Source organism: Varroa jacobsoni, unplaced genomic scaffold (assembly GCF_002532875.2).
Source record: "Varroa jacobsoni isolate VJ856 unplaced genomic scaffold, vjacob_1.0 contig01958, whole genome shotgun sequence".
NCBI lineage: Eukaryota > Metazoa > Arthropoda > Arachnida > Mesostigmata > Varroidae > Varroa > Varroa jacobsoni.
In genome coordinates, this window is record NW_019214729.1 from 14362 (window position 1) to 35937 (window position 21576).

At 42.7% G+C, this 21576-nt stretch overlaps 2 protein-coding genes across 9 annotated transcripts; one reads left to right on the top strand and one right to left on the bottom strand.

Annotated features, from left to right (window-relative positions):
- Window positions 1–1242: 1242 nt before the first annotated feature.
- LOC111272305 (neuronal synaptobrevin) lies at window positions 1243–14410 on the top strand. 8 transcript variants are annotated; one of them, XM_086973230.1, is made up of 3 exons: window positions 1243–1271; window positions 7525–7847; window positions 8334–9608. In XM_086973230.1, the coding sequence occupies exons 1-3, from the start codon at window positions 1258–1260 to the stop codon at window positions 8345–8347; spliced, it is 351 nt and encodes a 116-aa protein (XP_086829356.1). In that variant the 5' UTR covers window positions 1243–1257; the 3' UTR covers window positions 8348–9608. The 8 variants fall into 8 exon arrangements, 4 of the variants coding, with proteins under 4 accessions (XP_086829356.1, XP_086829355.1, XP_086829357.1 ...); XM_086973229.1 differs by lacking the exon at window positions 1243–1271 and adding an exon at window positions 1769–1962; XM_086973231.1 differs by lacking the exon at window positions 1243–1271 and adding an exon at window positions 2191–3881.
- Window positions 14411–15734: 1324 nt separating this feature from the next.
- Window positions 15735–21378, bottom strand: bor (ATPase family AAA domain containing bor). The gene is made up of 6 exons (XM_022853686.2): window positions 20963–21378; window positions 19129–19342; window positions 18514–18832; window positions 18033–18257; window positions 17523–17667; window positions 15735–17316 (listed from the first exon to the last, which is right to left on the bottom strand). The coding sequence occupies exons 1-6, from the start codon at window positions 21150–21152 to the stop codon at window positions 16664–16666; spliced, it is 1746 nt and encodes a 581-aa protein (XP_022709421.1). The 5' UTR covers window positions 21153–21378; the 3' UTR covers window positions 15735–16663.
- Between the last annotated feature and the right edge of the window lie 198 nt (window positions 21379–21576).

Genomic DNA, 21576 nt, shown 5'->3' on the forward strand with positions numbered 1-21576 from the left:
TCGCTAAACGCTCCAGCATGACCGAGCACTGGCCGCCGCCGAAGCAGCAACGGCCGAGCTATCAGCGCTATTCTATCTGGTGTAATATTAGCGTTATAGGCGCTTTTCTATCGTCGATGTAACGCCACTGTCTCAGCGCATCCGCCAAGATGTGATAGCCTTTCGCGCAGCCGCTGCTGTCTGTTCGCGCATACGCGCGTAGGAGCCTATGAACGTGGTGGTGCGTCCCTTGTTGCTTGTCGATAGGCGTTATCAACTTGTGCAGCGCGGGAAAATGGCGAGGCAATGACATTTACACGGGTGTTGCAATAGCGATACGACAAGATGCCAAGGTTAATGACTCTCGACGCAACTCTTTACTCGGTAACGAATAGAGCCGCTGTTGGCAATCGTAGCCAAGTGGATCTGTGCTCTTTGATCTCCTGGAACCGATGAATTTGCCGGTGAAAACAATTAATTAGGATATTGATACAAGCATAAATATATCTTATAATGTGTAGGAGCTAATAATGGTTGTTGAAGCTCTATTATAGTTTGCTGTTCTCGACTTTTTCCAATCATCATCGTCGAAAATATTACGAGAATCAGTTACTGCGAAACTTATGACCAAATGCTCGTGTTCGCTGGATACTGCGATTTGTTTGTGATGAGCCTTGTGGGACGCATGGCGGCAAACTTCAGCCCATGCTTCCGTTGGGATTCAACCTCCTCACATAACAACGCCGCAGAACTTGAAATAATATGCCGGTCTTTCCAAATTCCCACCAGTATCTTTATCATTATTATTATCATAAATGTTGGCTTTTTCGAACGTCACGAAGCCTAAATTTGCTTTGCTCGTATTCCTGCATTGTTTTTCAACTTACGGTGATTGATTTGGCGCCATTGCGCGACCCAACGCCACAGCACTGTTACGGTCCTAACAGATGCACATAGCAAACAGCGACAGCCCACGATTTGCAACCTGAGGCTGCTGCCGGCGTATATCGCCTCTTTCCGTCTAATGCTGAACCTAGACGCCCAATCCAAGCGGGACCCTGCCTTTGTATTCATAGCAGCCCCTTGTTTTTCCAAGCCTTTGGCGCTGCAACAGTCATCGTAGGCGTCTTTGTTAATAAAAATCGCATGTCCTACAACCTGCAAAACCCGCATAATCACAACCTTTGGATCTGCACGATATATATTTGTGGGTCAGTTCGTGTGTGATATCGGCGTATATCTGGGCATAAGAGCGTCTCGAGCTATGTAAGCTGAACTATGTCCTTACAGCGGTATGTACGTGTAGTTGGTCTCGTGTTCTCACTGCGTATCGCTGTTCGTAGATCGCTGGTGGGTGTGTATGTGTATATATGTATATGGGTGGTTGTGTACGTGTGTCTGTGTGTATATGTATTCTTAGAAGTATGTGAGATTGTCCCTAGGGTCTCTAACCTCTGGTGCTTAGCTGCGTGCAGCTAGCTGGTCGCTAGAAGTGTGAGCGGTAATCTATGAACTGTGCGCTAGCGGTAAGAAAGTTTGGTTTGCATTCCATGGCTGTTGTATAGGTGCTTGTTACCATCACGGCAGCCGGCATTGCTATACTACCACATCGAGGATCATCGAGCGTGCGTGCACGAAGGCTCCATTTGCCACTAATACCAACCAGTGCTGCGGCACTATAGCTAATAGAATAGGATAGCATAGATAGGCAATGGGTCCTAGCAGTCGCGTGAACGGCGGGCCATTGTATGCGTGTCGGTTTTGTGTAGTTGCTCGTGTGTGGGGTCGCTGGCTGTTCGTCCGTACATCCCGCTGGCTGAGTCTAGTAATGGCTGTGTAACTGAGAGTTGAGTGTGTGTGTCTGCGTGTATGCGCGTGCGGGGTTGTGTACTGTTGTGGGTGCAGGCGCAAATGTGTTTTCGTATCCCTAATACTTTATAGGAGTTCCCAGACGAAAAAAACCATGTCTGAATTAGATGATGCGTGTGAGTATGGACAGAATAGCTTCACGTATATCCACGCTTATAGTCGTAAGTCTTTCTGCCACTTATCCACGATATATATACATACGTGCCTTAGAGACGGAGTTCGTGTACAGCTATCGTGTCCTGCATGTGTGTGCGCCTTCTGTGTTGTTTGGCATGCTTTGTATCTCTAGACTAGCGCTCCACGACATCCAACTGTGCGGACACACAGGTCCCGATTGACTTCTATCCTCCATTGCCGTGTGTCCTTGTTGTGTGCGTGTCAGGGTATCGGAGTTGTGCAGTCGTCATCCACCATCCGTCTGTGTGGCCATCCGACGGGAGCGAGAGAACTGTTAGCGCAGGACCCCGCAGGCCGAAACCGCTGGGAGGCAACAGCGGCGGCAAGGCTGCTAGCATCACTACCAACGTTGGCACGACTACGACTAAGGTTAAAGCAACGGCACCGCAGAAACTCTAGTAGGAACATTGGTTGCAGCAGCAGTCATACAGACAGCCCAGTAAGCAGCAGGGAGCCGAGCGGGTAGCAGACTTAGCGGCAGCAGCAGCAGCACCACCACCACTCACAACGACGGTAGCAGCAGCATCAGCGGCTGAAGTAGCAGTCTAAGACAGACAGAGCAACGGCACGGCAGCCATACCAACGTCGATCGGTGCTGGTGCTGGCGAGCCAGTGATAACGAGCGTATATCAGTGACAAGCGCTCAATGTGTGCGTGGGTGTGTGACTCCAAGCAAGAACAAAGTCTCGCAGTCAAAAAGACGAACAACAACAGTGTAAAACAGCAAAACAACAGCAGCAGTAGCAGTCGCTACCGCAGCAATCTCCTCCAGGAAAGGTGGGCAGGCCTGCATAGGCCATCGAGCCGCGCTACGATCAGCCGCCCCGACCACACAGCACCTGCCACGACGAAAGCGCAAGTGACCACGACCCAACAGCAGCAGCAGCAACAGTAGAAACAACTAGCGACCAGCCAATTAACAAACGAAGAGCGCTCCACCACTAGGAAGCTACCGATTATTACAATTAGCCAATCAAGCAGACAGCCAATCAATCAAACTGACTGACTGTCTGAAGCAAGCATCCATTTCTTTTTCGCCTCCTAATACCTTCTTCCCTTCGCCTAGCTGTATATTATTGCCTGAACTCGCAGCAGCTGCAGGGGCAGCGATTGCCGCCGTAGTTCTGTCGTGAAAGCCGCAACACAGCAGACGCAGTAGTAGCAACAACCCCAACGGTCTTCGTCCAAGTGAAAGTGGAAACAAGAGCAGATATCCGCAGTGAGTCTCCTTTCCTCGACCTCCTCGGCAACAGTAGCAGCGGCGGCGGCAGAAAACAGGCAACGGCACACAAAGCTGTAGGTTCGGATAGAAGCAGCAGCAGCGAGAACAAGCAAGCTGAAGGCTTTGTTTGAGCTCGAAATAGATCGCCATTGAACAGTCGCTTAGCGCCGATACACAGCATAGCGCAGTACGTTGAGGCTGGGTTGAGTCGACTTCGACATTAGCGAATAACACAGCAGAAGGGAGTTCGCAGAAAATCGTAGAGGCGAAATCACCAGCTGCAGTCGTATTCGTAGTCGTTCAGTAGTCGCAACGATAGACGAAGCCGAGAAATTCAGGAACGGTAAGGAGACTGATAGACCGAGTCGAAATCATTACAGCAGCAGCAGCAGCAGCAGCAACCGTATCAGCATCTACAGCAGACTAAGCGAATCGCGATTCAGAACAAGCAACACTCGGCAACGCCGTTGCTATCTAACGCAATAACGAGTGAAACACTAGCCTCCGCTGTTACCGAAAGCTACGATTGTCAGACTGCCTCAACAGCATTAGCTCAGAAGCAGCAGCAGCAGCAGCAGCAGCAAACAACTAGTTCAAGAGAAGTTCTCCACCTCTAATCAAATCGCCGCATCATGTGCGTTTAACTGTTTAGCATTATTATCATGATAAGGACAGGCCATCGCTGACCCCCCTAACCCAACCGGTGTTAGCCATTATTTCCGTCTTCCAATGTAACTGTTATTGTGTGTCATCGTCTATACGTTTGTAAGCTTTTGTTGACGTGGTCCATCCGACCGAGGCAGAAAGCCAACTGAAGAGAATAATGATTCATTTACCGTTTTGGATCTAGTTACGCTTTATACTTAATCTCTGCCTAAAAATCGTCCGTCGCCGTGTAACCCTGCGCATGCTCATGAACGAATCTTAAACAGGCTTCTGCTAGTATTAATTATTAGCAAGCAGCTGGAAGCTGAATAATTACAAATCACACTCATAGATCTAACCTAATGTAGGAATAACTACCAGTCGATCGAACGCATGCTGCCACAGAACATAAGTGCGCGAGGGGGACCACAAAGACTTTGCGCTATGCCGACAACGGCAACGATCAAGTGCCAATAGATAAAATCTATATGTATAACCATCTTTCTGCATCGAATTTCGCGCTCTCTCTCTCTATCTCTATCTATCTGTATCTCCCGAGCTCTCTCTCCTTTCTCCCTCTCTCTCCTTCGTGCTGTGCTAGTTGTGATTTCGGTGATAGTGTGTCCCTCAGGATTAAAATGGTGGTTTATCATGACGTTACCGTGTCTTTCCCGGATCTTAATAATCTATGCTCTCTTAAGAGACCCCCCCCCCCCTCAAAGCCAGGCAGTAAAATCGACAACAGCCTGGCGCTAACATTCAAACCCCTCAAACAATGACGTTGCACTTATACCGCAAACTTTTTCATATTAAGCATTGCGCATAGGTCTACGGGGTTGTTCTGCCTCTTGAATTAACGGTAATCGACCAAGCAATGATTTGCCCACGTCTAGTTGAGGTCCCCAATGTCTAGGATACAGGGAACGTGTCCGCCGTTTCACTCATTGTTGCCCCTTAGAGTACGATAAGGATAGCAATACGTTCGACGTGCTCCACTACGACAGAGATGTCCATCGCCAAAGAAGCGTTTTGCCCAAAACTGAGTCAAAGTAATTGAATTCGATGGTAGCCTTCCAAAGCTATAACGATAAGCTTTATATGAAACCTTGTCTGATGTCTGAACGTCGGCGCTGAGCTAGTCCACAACTAGGACTGATTTCTACAAATTTTACAGTTGAAAAAGCGGGCGTAATGTTTGATTTCAATATTGTAACGAGTGGCTCACTCATCCTGTTGCTAACAAGTCATACCACATGTACATAACATTCACTCACAGATCGGGTCGGTCATAGACGTATTCACGCCGTTCTCACACATGATTATACGTAAAAATCGGCTAATTTTGTTGCTTTATGGAAAATTTCTCGTTTTAATCCTTCTGTATTTTATGGAGTCGATTGTTGTTTTGATTTTTATTGAGTGATTTCATGTTTTTTCAGCAATTAACGATTATATATATTGCTTTATTAAATTCGTTGTAGCTTGCTTTGTTGAGTTCGTTGTCCTGGTTGACATATTTCGTTTTCGTATTCTAGTCGTTCTTACATACAGCACCATATTCGGCACCATGGTAGAAAAAAGTGGGGAAAAAACAATTATTATTTTAAAAAATCTTTGCATTCGTTTTATGAAGTTTGAAAAATAAAACAGCTCTTGCATAGGGATGTTGCACAAATTGTCAACCATTTTTAAGAAATTTATTTCCAAGAACTTATTTCTCAGCCGGTTTTCGGATATTTTTCGTAAACATATCGTTTTCATCAGTGTTTTCTTATCACATTACAAAAACCATGAGAACCATCACATATGCACTTACGTACATACATACAAATAAACTTACAGAAGAGGTATAAAGTGTACCTTGTATTCCGTCTTCTATTCCCATACAACGTCAGAGGTGTTGAGGGGTGCAGTACGCGCCTAGAACTGAGTTTAGCAATCGAACCTGCTTTTCTACACATTGAGATCAAAAATACTTCCTGATTTTTTCTTAACAGCATGCTCACTCCGGAAAGGACTATGGCCAGGTCACAAACTATCTCGCCTCTGACTCGTCACGTTTCGTAATTTCTCCTATATACGGGCTTCCATGGCGGCAATCGAAGACTACGTGCCGTTCTTTCAGTTGATTTTCGTCCAGGTGCCTTGGAAATGGCCGACTTAATTGCACGCTTTATGTACTGAAGGGCACCTGTGGAACCCTGGATACGACGACATATGAATATATGACCATTCTATAATCGAACCAAATTAAACCACAATTCTATTGAATTTGGTTCTTCTTTTCTTTTTAAGTACACATAGACCCTCCAATTTTCTTTGTTTTAAGTCTAGTTAAGCGTCCACAAAGGGCTAGTTACGCCTTAAGCAGTCTGGTAGCTACCGAAAAGACCTTTGATCTCCTCCACTTTATTCTGACGTCCGAACGATGACAGGGGATGCACTCACCAGATTGTTCACAACGCTGTTTGGATGGCCTGTCATACCTATGCCTATGTTCATCCATAAATATAACCTAATGATAAGGCGCGCGTTTCTGAACATCGTGGAACCAAGCTATAGGTGAACGGGCCCAAGCACTGAACTCGATTCATCACTAGTATAACTGCCACAGGAAACAATTGCTCGACCGCCAGCAACTGCTCCGCAGTTGGTGGACCGCTAGTGATTTATTAGCTTAAATCCTTAACAGCTATTTCGCCTATTGCTATCTGGCGAGAGCGACGTTCGACCTTCGAGGCTTTGAAGGGGGCTGGGGTGGAATCAAGTATGTGGGCACTGACCGAGGGGCATATAAGAGCGGGGATCAGTTTTACTGATGGCGGTCACCTACTCCGTTATTGCAGAGTACAATGACTTGCTCAGTGACGCCTGTACATTGTTCATGTGTGTTACACGGTACAACGATTCCGTATAATATGACTCATATACATAGGTCGCATAGATCAGAATTAGAATATGAAGCTAAATTGGGTAAGATATAGTACGAGAATGCGCCCAGTCGACAAAACAGGTTAGACTTACAGGGTTACTGGCCAAGATGACGGAGTTTTGAACTTAGATAGAGGTCTGCCGGTTTCAACGGTGCCCTCTACAACTAAAACAACGCACATTTGTATGAGTGTATGCTCTCCTTAAATGGTTTTATGATGACTATTACATGATGGACATGAAGTATGCCTCAGAGAAAAGGTAGATTTAGAGGGAGTAACCAAAAAAGCTTGTTCTTACGGGTCTGAGTCAGAAACACATAACTTGATTGCAGGATAAAACCTATGGGCTACGATCCCAATCGTCAACCTTTTTGTTTTGTATGCGTCTTTCAATGAGATTTGCAGTTGTCCCTGTTGTTATTGGACACGTCAATATGTTTTTTTCGTCAATCACATCTTAGTTAAGCCATACAATGAAAACAGCTCCCATTGCTATAACCATTGATAATTTATTATTATACAAGTTCATTATTAGCTCGGAAATCAGCGCAGCACTTTAGACCTTTCTAATATTTGCTCATACGCGGTCTTCCATCGGACCCGCAGGAATTCGTTCGTACATCATCGAAACATGTTTGCATACATGATCGTTATACAATATTGTCTTATGTTTGCGTTTTTTTCCTATTTACGTTACAGGTCCGCACCTGCAGAAGGGGCAGCCGATGAGGCGCCAGCGGCGCCCGCGGTCAACCCGCAGCACCAGGCGGCATCGAAGCGGATCCAACAAACCCAAGCGCAAGTCGATGAGGTGGTCGATATAATGCGGACCAACGTAGAGAAGGTCCTCGAGCGCGACCAGAAGCTCTCTGAGCTAGACGATCGGGCCGACGCTCTGCAACAGGGTGCTTCGCAGTTCGAGCAACAAGCAGGCAAACTTAAACGGAAATTCTGGTGGAAAAACTGCAAGATGATCGCAATTATGGTTGCGATTGGAGCTGTCCTTGTTCTGATTATTGCCAGTGAGTTAACATTACTTTTCTATAAATCGCGTTAATCATTACCGCTTAAGAATAGCTCGATTAAGAAGAGCAACTATTGTTATTAGAGCAAGCAAGCTCCGAACTTCGTGTAAAAAACAGCTGAAACTAAATTTTTTTTTAAATAGTTAAAAAATAAGCTGAAGTATTTTTCTGATCGAAAAACTTAAGTGTTGAGTTACTATTGCATTCGTTGAACAGATCACGATCATGAAGCAGGATCAATGTAAAAAATGTGTACAGATAACATATACTACTTACCGTGTAAAAGGAACCTATGCAAAAGGAACTGTTAAGCTAAAGGATAAACGACCCAGATCTTCCAGAAGTTGGCAGCTGATATATAAATCCCCTTGTCATGAACCTAAGCTTCAAAAACGATTTTGAGTGGAAAAATAGCTGCCGTTTCCTACAACAGAATTAAGTTGCTAACGTTTTTTGACCCTTCTGTGCTTCTTTCTTTTGCAGTGCAACTGATGTAAGTCCAAAACCCACCCGGATTTTGGGCTGAAAGGCCGCGACCCACCCAGCCAGATTTTCATTCGCGACAGATCATGTGGTACTAGAATGTGATATGGTTTTGTCATGTCGTTGTCATCACTGGAAGTAAAGGGCACCAACGGGAATACGAGAAACAGCTCAGACAGAACATAGATCAACTCGTAAGCATGATAAATAATCCACTAAAAAAAGAATGCAAAACACATATGAAGAAAGAAACCAAGTTCACTAAATATATGATTGCAAAAGAATTCTTCTGTCTTAAAGACCGGAACAGCTATACAGAACAACATTTACGAAAAATGATAATGAGAACCTGTTAGCTTGAACATTTGCCTACCATCTGCGAAGCAAGCACATCAGGTCTATGTACCTCAAGTCGCATAGGGTATCGCTTCCCGGTGTCGAACTTGCTTCAACCGATTCTCCAACGACAGCTCCAAGCGTGATTCGAGCTTCGGTAGGCTAAAACGCCCATGCAGGCATCGTAGAACATCGCTTCGCCACCCCAAGCAGACCAGAACAACAGGGCAAACTTAACCACCACATATTAATGCCGCAGAATGTAATATAGCCGCTATAAGATACATTTATATTAACTGCAAGCCCGAAGCCGCTGCTTCCGTGGCCGCTTTCCTAGCAGCGGTTCTGCTGCCAGTAAATCTACAGAAGAAAATCTGTTATTTTATGTTATAAGAAGAAAACCAAACGTAAAGCTGATTTTCGCGTCTATCTATTTACATCTCTCGATTTACTCTAACTGCGGCTATTCTAGCGATGGCCAGTTGTTAACATTAATATGCCACGCTGTACATGGCGATTTTCCGATCACTGAAGTAAAAGTTTACTGCCCGTAGAAACAGTAAAGGCAAGAAGAACGCCGATCAGGGTGACAAGGAGAATTACGAGAGGAACAAGATAGAAGAAATGAAACATGGTGCGTTGTTGTAAATTCTAATAAGGGGACTGCTGCTGATAAGGAAATATAGCTAGCATCAGGATAACAGAAAAAAGAGTCCTCCAATTAATGTAGCAGCAGCATTATCAGCTAACATTCGAAGCAGTCGAAAAAAAAACAGAAAAGATAAAAAAGAAAAAAACATCAGAAAATATGAGAAAAACAGAAAACAAAGTGACGAGCAAAAGCAATAGAGCTTTGACAGCGTGGAAATCACTATCAAGGTAAGTAGCATATGGAAGCATTCTGCAATTTTCGCTCACTAACTACACACACATACATAAGCGATACAATAAAAAAAAAACAGGTAACAGCGAAACCTCCGCACCTGACTTATTCTCGAGCTAGTTCCCCTAACTCGCATCTGGTAAAGGGCACGTTGTAATCTGCACAGGAAATAATGTACTGACTGGCAGCCTTTACCATCCACGTCATAACGCCGTGACGTGCCTAACACAAGGCACGCACAGTTGTGTGACTAATAACTTTTTCCGTTCTTGTCAATCATCCTGTCAGAAATTCTGCCGCATCGATAAAAGGCAAGCGGCAAATTCTGTTGTGCGATATGTATATAGAAAACGTTAACAATATGGCAAGTATTTTCTTTGATGAGGTTTTTGATGCGTACAAGCTGCGCTCTTATGGTCGTTCCTTTTACCTACCGGTCTCATGTGAGCAGGAAGTTATCGGGGTGAAAAAGCAACACTAATACAATCATTTTCATTTGCTCTCTCACTGTCTCCCCTAATTTTCAGCAGCAATGGGACAGCCAGGCCTTTTCGGTAGATGAAGCGACTGCCGTCTGTTCAATGTATCGATACCTACAATATAGGGCGAGGTGCGTAATCGACTCTGCTGAAGCGGGTAGACTAAGCGAGTTCGAGAAATTGATTGACAGAACTAAAACTAAAAAAAATTATAGCTACAATACAAGCCAAGCCGCTCGTTACACACTCAAAATAGCGCCGCTTGGAGATAACAACTTCTGAACAGAGATCATCTACCACGTTTCAGTGAGGGTGATGCAATGGTCACATTTGTATGTTACGTTATAGATCTGAGGCTTACGTGACCGGGTGTGAAATGCATAAGTTGATAAGCAGTTAGAGCAAGACTAATCGAAAAAGACCAATAGATAGACGCAATCAAATATAACACAATTAGTGACGAGCACTATTAAGATGATGATCCAAATAACAATAATAGCCCCCCTGAACCAAGCGGTCTGTTGCTGCGACAGCGGCACAACGATATAAAATGGTTGCCGAATGTCATAATAAATTTTGAACGAAATTAGAGTTGGTAGCTTTTCGAAAACTGTCGGCTTAGCGGCTTGTATAATCTTATTTGTATAGCCACAATAGCAGAAGAAGTCCAGGTTAAGAAAGCCCACCGAAAACAAAAACAGCATCTCTAACTTGGAGTTCTGCCATGAGCTAAATCACATACAAATTACGGCTCCACACAACAGCCGTGATACCACAGGGAACCACGCTTAGACCCGTGTTCACCTCAAAACAGCTAGCTGACCGAGCTGTTTACTTAAAAAAATTTGCGCCGATAGCGTGTGCCGAGAGCTGTGCAAGAAAGGGGTATAGCCTATACAATGAGGCCAAGCCTCCAGGAACACCTAGGAAAACTAAGCGCATAGGCGGCACAGGATGACGCAATATTGCTGATGAACTTCTGCTATTGATTGATTGATTGTCGCAAGACTGTGGTGTACAGCTGATTTTCGTCGACCTGTACCGTTTCTCGTAAATGGACACTGGGTCCGTATAAAAGGAATTACCCCGGGAACTAGCCACGCCTTATCGATAGTTAGCATCTATATAGACCTACCTATACAATTCATTTGACGACGAGTACGATTATGAAGATTATGACGACAGAAAAATAATGCCTAGTCTAGAGCGGTGTGTCGGTCGAAAGTAACCGAGCGCCATGAGCTCTTGCAGCTTGACATATGTAATGACGGTAATAATGGTAAGTGATAAGACAATATTAGTCATAATGGCATATTTCTGCACACTCTTCCAAGGCGCAGCTCCTTTCTGCTGATCATTGACATTCAAACCTCGATCGAATACGATAAATGGCAAATAATCCTACACGATAAGCATAAGGCAACATTTTCTTGCAACGGGGCCAAGCCGGCTAGAAGAGAATCACGACAGTAACAACAGAAAATACGGACGTTAAGCGACTGCAGTAACATTGAAATGTAATACTGCCACAGACTTGTTGGAAAGCGTAATGCACGGAACGAAATCCAAGATGTAAATTGAAAATTGCCGAACTATCAACTACTCGATTCGCCTCGTGATTAATGGGTCCTTTCAACTCTAATACCAATTATCATGTCTGAATTACGTTATTTCGATTTAACGGAAAGTGGAGGCAGTTAGAGTGTGGTACTGACTGTTTTCATTCCCGTGCTCGGCGACTGATTCCGCTCGACCGTGGCGACGAACAACTACAAAAAGGCTTGTAGCAAACAAAAAAACGATAGTACCAATTATAAGGCCAACATTATGTACGTATTAAAGTCAAGAAAAAGCATAACTGTTGCAAAAACAAGACCTTGCGAATCCATCTAATGTGCGTCTTATCTCCACGCGAACTTCTATGCCAGAACGTTGTGTAACGTTTTCTAGTAAATTCTGTGACCATTGCTTCGAACGAATCGTCGTTATAGCGGCTTTGTGAACGTAAGTATATTACAGATTTGTTGCACGCGATGCCTATCGAATTTTTTCATCTTACATGTGATTCTTCGCTATATCGACCAGTAACTCTTCAATATGCAGTCGGTTACGAAAAAACGAAACTATATCTAGCTATGTAAAACTTACCTGATAAGGTCTATTGTCAATTCGATTTGTTTCTGGAAACCATCAGCTCGCACGTAACATAGAGAACGCAGAAATTCGGTAACTGAAAACACGAGCAGTCGGTTTCAGTAACGTTCGTCTCCCATCAAGTACGATTCAGACGAAACAATCAACCTAACCCGATAGAATGTACCTTAAGGCGGGTAGAAAACGATATCAATAAGACGTGTATTTACGTACGACAACAGCTAATGTTGCTACTAAAAACAGAGCTACACATATTTGTAGGGTAATATATTCATGAAGAAGTTTTCGGCAGCGACGCCAAACATGTTCAGCGGGTAGACGATTACCAAAGCGAAAAGAAATAGTGCGACTGAGCATACAATTCATATAGAGCATAGAGAAAACATAAATAAAGACTAAATCATACACACACACACACACACACACAGTCACGCTAACAACAGTTGTACGAATAACAGCACTACTGACTAATGAACAGGATGATAATGATGAAGTACCGCATACTAAAGTAGTTGGTGACTTTGATAATTATAATCACGATAATATGATGATCATGATCGACCTGAGCAGACGCAAATGAGCGCAGAGAGCGAGCGTGCGAGCAAGAGAGAGAGAGAGAGAGAGAGAGAGAAAGCGAGAGAAATAGAGAGAGAGAGAGAGAGAAAGTGGAGTACTTGGGGAGTAGGAAGCGAGGAAGAGACAAAAAATGGGCCTAATGAAAACATCGTAATAACACAACAGAATACGAGTAATAGAAAAAGCAAACAAGAAGGAAGACGAGGTATAATATCTAGGGTAAAGAGGTAAACCATAGATTAAAACAAGAACTAAGAGGAAATGAGTACGCCGAAAACAACTGAGCCACGGACGACAATGGCAGGGCGTGCGTTGGCTGGTAAACGAATTGGAATAACGGGTGCGTGTCGGCGGCCGCCACTCAATATCACACGAGCATGGATAAAGGAGAACAAAAATAAGAGTTTCACACCAATAAAAAAGCGGCAAATTGAATAAATATGTAAAACAAACAAAGCTAACATTGAGGAACAAAACGCAAATGGTAACAGAAAAACAAATAGCAACAACAACAACGACAACAACAACAACAGCAGCAGCAGCAGCAGCAAAAACAACGACAAAAACCATACGATGCCACGATAACAAATTTAGCATAAAGACAAAAAGGATTTGTTAAACGGCTGTCAAATAGCAAAAGATGACATGGGAATGAGAAAAAAACAGGTGTGCGCATTGTTAAGGAGGGGGGGGGGCGGGGCAGAAGCACAAGAAGGCAAGAATGAAGGAGAAAATACGCAGCCGACAACAGGGAAGCAACGGCATAAAACGATAGACACGAAGAACGCGACGAAAAAACGGAGTAAAAAGGCAATAGCGCAAAGCAAAAACGAAAGAAATTAACGCAAAACGAGAAAAATCAAGGTATGGGCAACCTATCAGCAGCAGCAATAGCAACAACAACAACAACAACAGCAGCAGCAGCAGAAACAAGGATGTCAGCCTCAAAAGATCACGCAAAACGTACACTAACAATCCCTATGGTGACAACAGCATCACCAACAAGAAGCGTTTTATATATATATATATATATGAAAAAGCCGAATGCATGGAAAGCGATTGCAGGTGGGGCCAGGCGGAAAGAGTAAAAGGCAGGCAGACGCCATAAAAAAATATATGGAAAGCAACCATATATATACATATTTATATATATATATATATGGTTGTACAAACGTATGTAAAGATCTATAAGAAAGGAATAATATGACAAACACAAACGACACAACTTTTTGACTAGCGCAAGCGACGACATAAAGAGCATTGAAAATTAGCGATTGAAATGATCACAAGCGAAAGAAAAGGTGTACGATACCTATCAAGTGAGGCTGTATTAGAAACTACAAAACAGTAAAGGTTTAGAATATCAAGAATTAGAAGAAAGCTAGGCTTTTTTCTCGTTGTCGCTTTGATCTGAGCAGCTGCTGCTGATGTCGAGTAACAAACTGAACAAAGATAAAGAAAAGCACCGAAGGGACATCAACATGATCATCGTTGTTCCTCCCGTACGCCTACCCGACCCCCCGCAACAAACATATACTATAATTATTACTCATTTATTAAACGACAGCAGCATGTTTGACTCGTTTGATTCATCATCTGAACAATTTATGACATCAGCGAATAAAGACGTACTTGCAATCGAACGATGAGATGGAGCGTATTGTCGATTTTCAGCGTTGCGTAAAGCGTGCGAAAATAAGGTTAGGGTAAAAAAATCATAAAAAACCGCATTCTGCATATGCGTGGCTCCTAGGAAAAGATAGTCATTAACATCCGCTTTTTCTAAGTTACGATCAACGAAACTGTTTTTTTTGCTTTGAAGAGGTCCAGGCAGCGGGACACCAATCTCGGCAGGTATCTATAGTTATATATGGAAGTGGTAGCGTAAATGAGTTGCTTGGTTTCTTTAAATATACTAATGGTCCTAAAAGAATGAAAATATTTGAGTCAATCTCGTTTGTATCAATGCACGAGCTGCAGTATGTTTATGTTTTCGGAGTTCCAGCCAGAGTTGGTCGACTGGAACGTCATTCATAAGCTGCACAGCGTTTTCTAGAAGCGACCTCTTGCGGATCAAACATGAAGACAACGATCATTGACTTATACGAGAAAAAAAAGCGTCAGGCGTGGAGCTCTGGCGCTTAGAACGATGTTAAAATTTCTATAAAAACACAATGACATGCGGATCTTATAAGGTGGGTTAGAGACGTTTATAGTACGTTTGACGAAAAGCACGTTATTGGGACAGCGTAAGAAATTGCAAAATACCTATAGGAAGGTATTACTTTTATATATAAATATTCCTGTTTTTTCACATCATTCCAATATTTTATTTTTTCGCTCAAATTCAGACTTTGAACAGTTTGTTTCACATGCATGCCTTAACTCTATTTAGGGTAATAAGGAGCTGACGTAGTTGAAATAGAAATTTGCTTCTGATCTTCGTCAAAGAGTATGAGTATGCACTGGAGTTAGCTCTTCAAGCTTTCATCTACCGAATACTAAATATTATGGACGCGCCCAGTTGTTACCAAATACATAGTCACCTATCTATGTTTCGTATTGTGTTTAACTATAACATTACGATAGACAATCGCTGAATTTACTTCAAGCCATCAATTCTAGTATAAATGGCACAAGAGTTTCCGAACGAATTCTGCTTATGCCCTATTCATGGTATAGAAAATAGGAGACCTTCTACTGAAATATTGTTGTCCTGATATAAGCAGTTGCCGAACGCGATATTGTTATAGTTTCTACAAAACGCTAATTGTCGAACAACATGTTATTTTCGGTTTACCCTACGGATTCGCAGGTTCAATATATAAAAGTTTACTTGCTATAGGCACGCATCGTGCTGGAACTGTTTCTTTCACTGTTGTACTCTTTCATACCGCCAAATTCACGCAAATCGCAATCTTGAAATTTGAATGAATTTAAATCACAGCAAGGTAAGGTTCATAACAGCGTCAGTTTCAGAAGAGAAAAGACATTTATTTATAAGTTAACTAAAAATTTGTACATACTATTCATGTAATCAGTCTCCACAATAATGCACTACGGTGCATTTTTCTAGATCTTCTTTATAGATGTCAACTACATGTACTTGGATGTGTTTAATTATGTAATAGTATGTGTATAGTTTAATATATTACAATAAAATGTAAAAAGCTTTTTCAATCTTCCAAACAGTGTCGCCAACGTAGTCACTCCCCCGTACAGTCAAGCTGCATCTGGGCGCAAAGGCACACCGGGCCATAGCAGAAGACCTTGTTCCAGCTGTGTCTGAGCTTCATTTAACGTACAATGTATGTTCAGGTAGTTGTCTACGACCCGCGACACATTCTTCATTAGGTCATTCATAGCAATGTTAGTACCATGTGTGTATAACAATTTAGCAACACGCACTTTTTAGCTCACGTACAAAAGTGTGCATATCAAAAGCAGTTATACTGGACACATTTCCGTTTTGCTCAATTATCCAATGTTACAATTAAGGCTACTTAGACTGCAAATAAAATCCGACACGTCAACTCGTTTTAGATCACGTTTATCTATGAATGCTAGAATTGCTCCTGTTCAGGTATTTTTCATGTACGTTTCTATGCGCTTGAATGCACTTGGGCATTTGTGCTATACAAGAATACGTTTTTGAAATCGTTGTAATGTTCCCGTTAACATAATCGTCCGACTGCTCCACCTATTACACGTAGGCACTGCGCAGGTACGCAACTGCCGCCTATCGAATCTTGCAAGGTCCACATGTTACCTCGACACAAATTTCTACTCATAATCGTCCACATCGTTTGACTACCTTTATCCACTAATATCCCATCGTCCGCTTTGGTTAAAGCATTAAAGAGAAAAAGAAAAATGCTGTTGCTTTTATCTAAAATTAATAATTACGACTCGAACGTGGTCCTTTTCGCTGTCTCTTCGGCTACCTGCCAATGGAGCTTAAGTTTATTCTGCTTAATAGCGTCTTCAACGCGCTCCATCATTATCTTGCGAGTGACGGTCGCATCCTCGCTGGCGTACCCGCTTGCTTGCCACGCTACAGCAACCTTGGCTATCTCTCGGCCCGATAGACCATCGGTGCGCGATGCAACATCGGAACAGAGCGCTCCCCAGTCGAGTCCTTCCTCAAGTTTTAGGCTGCGTCGGCCAACGCCAATACTCGCCAGGACAAAGCGCTCGAAGTACAACCGAACCAATCGCTCACGTTCCTCAACACCCGGCAGTTTGAACTCAACCATTTCGTCGAGACGATCATTAATAGCAAAATCGAATTGTTCAGGCGTATTGGAAGCTAGCACGACCATGATCTTCTTGGATTGATCGCCCGTCCGGAACAGAAAGGCGTTGAGTGACGAACGAAGTTGCTCCGAGATGTGCTCAGAGGTACGTTTGCGTAAGAACGCGTCAGCCTCGTCAATAAACAGTAGTACACCCTTGCGCGAAGTTTCCGACCAGTCGAACAGCTTATGAATAGCCGAAACACCTTCCGCGCCCATTGGGGCAACGTCACCTCCGCTCATCACGGCATAGTCCAATCCTATGTGAAAATAACAGTGAAATTGAACGACAGAAAAAAAACGAATATGTATCATCTAATTCATATATAGGCCGTGCGCTCTTTATGTTTTGGACACGCAATCAAATTTCAAGCACTGCAACAACTGCTTTTAGAATTTTGATTATCGTCGATGCGTATAGAGTTGTAAATAAGATAAAACACTGATGATAGCAGTCGATTCAAACCTGAATGAAATGCAAGCCTTTTCGCAAATAGCGTTTTCCCAGTTCCTGGCGGCCCGTACATGAGAATATTACGAAGATAACCTCCGTTTTGTTTGCTGTTCTTCGTCGCAATCGCTATGTCCCGAAGTCTCTCCTCCAATGTTGGCTATAGACGTGAAAACGTACGTAAAATGTTATTCATACTAGAGAGGAGTCACAGCACGGATCCGCGTCATCTGTAGATGCCATATGAATTTCATCTAAAATAATCAATAGCTACTACCCGTATAAACACCGGCCCACAATGAGTTTTTTAACTTTTTGCTAAACTTAATTTCTCAAGCTACCGTATCTTCAATTAGAACTCCTAAAAAAAATCATATGAAAACATTGGTAGCTTTGAATGACAGGATAAATGTGATAGAGTGCGACCAGTTTCAAATCAAACCGGTATAAAACATGAGTACGAGGGAACATTTCTTGTGTTCAAAAAAGCAATTTAAATCACAGAGCATCACTCGACACACAAACCTGAAGCACGACGCCTTTCAGTATATCCTCTTTAGGGCGAGTTATTCTTTTCACTGTCTGAATCGGATGTTTAACGAGCTGGCCGGCAGTAAGTCGTGAGGTTTGTCGAACTAGGGACGGTTTTCCCAGCCTGAGTTCAATATATTGTCCGATGATAGAGATACCCATTCGAGCGGTGTAGACACCCCCTGCTAGCATAGAGAGACCAGCCGCAGCTGTGACTACCTGCAAAGGACATAACGGGATTATTGGTGCCTGAATGAGTCAATTAGGTGTAACCAAAGCAAAATGTTTTACATCAAAGACAGATATAAACGTCATTGATTTTAAGAAGAACATGAAGTATGCTTTCTAAAGGCTGTGCAATAAGCAAGGTAACCCGTCCCAAAATAAAAGCTATTTCACCTACACAACGTAAACACGCAGCAACAAGCAAATTGTTACCTAACAATATGAATATATACTAGTCAGTCGTAGTCACCTTGTCCCAGTTAGAAACAAAAGCGTTCAAGCCTGCGCCTAGGACACTGCCAGTAGTCTTTATCGATTGGAGGATTGTTTCACGGTTCTCTTGGGCCTTTAAGCGAACCTGCTCCATATTTATGTCGTGATTTTCGCGGGCCATCTTCGCTTGAGCTTCTACCTCGGCGCGAACCCGTTTGATGTCATTGTCACTGCGCAGCTGCATTTCATGCTCAATGGTGGCCTTTCGCATGGCTTCTTGTTTAGCGGTCGATTCCTCCTGTCGACGCAGCTGTTGTTCCTGCGTCCGCTGCTGCTGAATCAGCTGGTCTTCATACCTGCCAATGATGTACGAAATCGCCAGTTTTAGAGAGCTTGCCTTTCCTGTAAACCTCATGCCGCATCCTTGTAAATTTCACTCGATTAGAGATTCGAAACATTGTAAATAGCAAATGACAGAAACTATTTTGTCAGAAAGAAGGTTTCAATGATAGACTTAGCGTATTACAATATTCGTTGAAGTATTTTGAAGATCCATCAAGAATGAAGGCTACACAAGTTAACACCCCATATGGATGTCCAACATATTACATCTGGAAAATTCATGTACCGATAAGCTTTTAATATAGCTGACCTTTTCCTAGCTAGTTGGTCTTGATACTCAGCTCGGGCCTGTGCCTGTCTAGTTTCCTCTTGTAGAGTTTTACGTTTCTCTTCATTCATTCGTTGCATTTGTCCAGCCTTTATATTCTCCATCTCCAGCTCAATTTGCTTGATATTTCTTTGGTGCTCCAACTGAGCTGTTGTCTCCTGCATCTTCGACAATGCGATAGCCTCTCGGCCATGACCTTTAATTATCATATTATTTAATTATTATATTAAAGCATATACGTTTTATAAGCAAAACTTACTATTTCAAAGATGATTATCGAACACAAGAGATTCAGTACATATTCCAATACATGCTGTAGGGTTGATTGCCTGAGGTGGAGTTTAGGGGGTGCGGTCCAGGATGGGAATAACTTCAACGTAATTACCTACGTATTCTATGCCGTACGTAAAATAGGAATATATTTCTACGTAAAACTGCGCCACAATGCTTGGCTGATGGACTCGGATCTGTACCAGAGTTTTGAAGACTTGCAATTACATAAGACCATCCTTGGAGATCACTAAGCCATTTTTAGGAAATAAGAGAGCTAACCAAGAGATGAATGTCGTGCTTATAGAGTCTCGAAGCAAGTGACCCAACACGACAACCCCAAAACAAGCTATGCGTACTTCACTTGTTACACTTTGTTAATTGCAGCTTTTAGCAGTATGCATCACAAAGTTTATTTGTAATGACTGCTTCCCAATCAAACAAAAAAGGCATATCTTCTCGATAATTTCATAAGACTGTTGATAAGTTTTTACAAATCTATGTGAACTATTAATGGAGATACGTATGCTCATGATTGTAGATATATGCTAAAACTGAGTTTAGATTATAGCTTTAATAGTTAAGTACATCAACAACCATGAAATGATACAAAACGCAATGTAACAGTAGATATAACTCGATATATAATGGCTTAACAAACAGAAGTGAAACCGTGGTTGATTCCTTATCTTGGTGTTGATAGGCACAATTTGAATGTTGCATATAAATGACAGTACTAGTATGCGTCACGCGAAATGCATACTATTTATCTGGCATTACGGCGTGTAGGCAAATAAAGAAAATAATTTTTTTTCTTTCTTTAATTTAGATGTTATATTTTTTCGTATAGCAACTTTATTGCATTATTTCTCTTTTTTTCTACTGAACTTTATAACACACTTTTTCAATACACCGCATACATACAATTACATATGACGTACGTAAAGATGCACGATAAGAAAAAAAATTGTATCGAAACTAAACAGCGAATTTAAACAGGAGGAAGTCATAGCAAATGCTTCTTTACACTTTTCTCAACACCATATAAACGTTGTAGTTTGAAAAGAGCTTATTCAGTAGTCGAGCGAGGGGCCTTCTGATTTAGCACGCTCATCACCGCGTTTTTACGTTTATGACAACGTACAGCATAAACATAAATACACTTCCTTATTGTAAACCGGTCCAAAATAAAATGAAAAAAAAATTAGGTTCTTATTCTGACATTGCGTCATATGAAACTCATTTAAATTAAGCGTATGATTTGCGTAGAAACGCACAGATGTAATAATATGGTACATTTTTCTTTTTACCGTTTATCTTTATATAATTCGGAGATGCTATTCTTGGTAAATTTTGTTACGGTTTCGGTGTTCTCAGTGTACGTAGCTACACTTTGCTCCACGCGGTCATTTTCGGCCACCGAGCAGCGGCATAAAAGTCTGCTTATTCAAACAGTCATTCGAAGCGCAAGCTCCGCGCAGACACCCTGACCTCCGCACTTCGACCACAAGCCAGTTAAACCAATAGTCAACTTTTTTCTACTTACGTGACGTTTCCAGTTCTCGTGCGGCTTTTGCAGCACGCTCAAGGGCGGTCGAGTCAAACTGATAATTAAATTTAGCACCGATCTTGCCCGAATCACCGACTTCGATTTTCGGTGGTAGTCCGTCACCGCCACCTCCATGGGCACCTTGAATATCAGTCGGCTTCTGTCCATACCCAAATATCCACGACATGTTGCAGTTTGTTCGTTAACAAATTCAGCAGTCACCAACCTCCGGATCGTTCAAACACTCCGCGCACGCTAAACTTCCGCTTATTCAATGCACCAGACGAGCTGTCGACTCGTTCCGCGCGCAACACTACGCGGCACGGCGAATAACACTGCTTGAGATAAAACGAAACAAGCAGGCGACCGGGCAATCCACGTGCTTGTTTGACCATCAAGTCATACTGTGTAAACAATGGAAAGGCGGTTAATGAGCGCAGGTTCGACCAATTCGATAAGCTTCGATAACCGAAACGATTCATACCTGGGTCTATGGAGCGGTGGTGATACAATTGATTCCAGCCTTTAAAGAATGGTAGCATATAATCTGGGCATAATATAAACATATCTATTAGCAATGATTTCGACCCGGGTTAACGTTGACGATTTAG

Bases quoted from the DNA above. Each gene is read 5' to 3' on its own strand.
- bor (XM_022853686.2), bottom strand. From the start codon at position 21,152: ATGTCGTGGATATTTGGGTATGGACAGAAGCCGACTGATATTCAAGGT. The intron at 18,258-18,513 runs GTGACTACGACT...TGTCCTTTGCAG, and splicing joins TTGTTTCTAACTGGGACAAG to GTAGTCACAGCTGCGGCTGG. The intron at 17,317-17,522 runs GTTTGAATCGAC...ATTTTCACATAG, and splicing joins AAGGCTTGCATTTCATTCAG to GATTGGACTATGCCGTGATG.
- LOC111272305 (XM_022853687.2), top strand. From the start codon at position 7,457: ATGTTTGCATACATGATCGTTATACAATATTGTCTTATGTTTGCGTTT.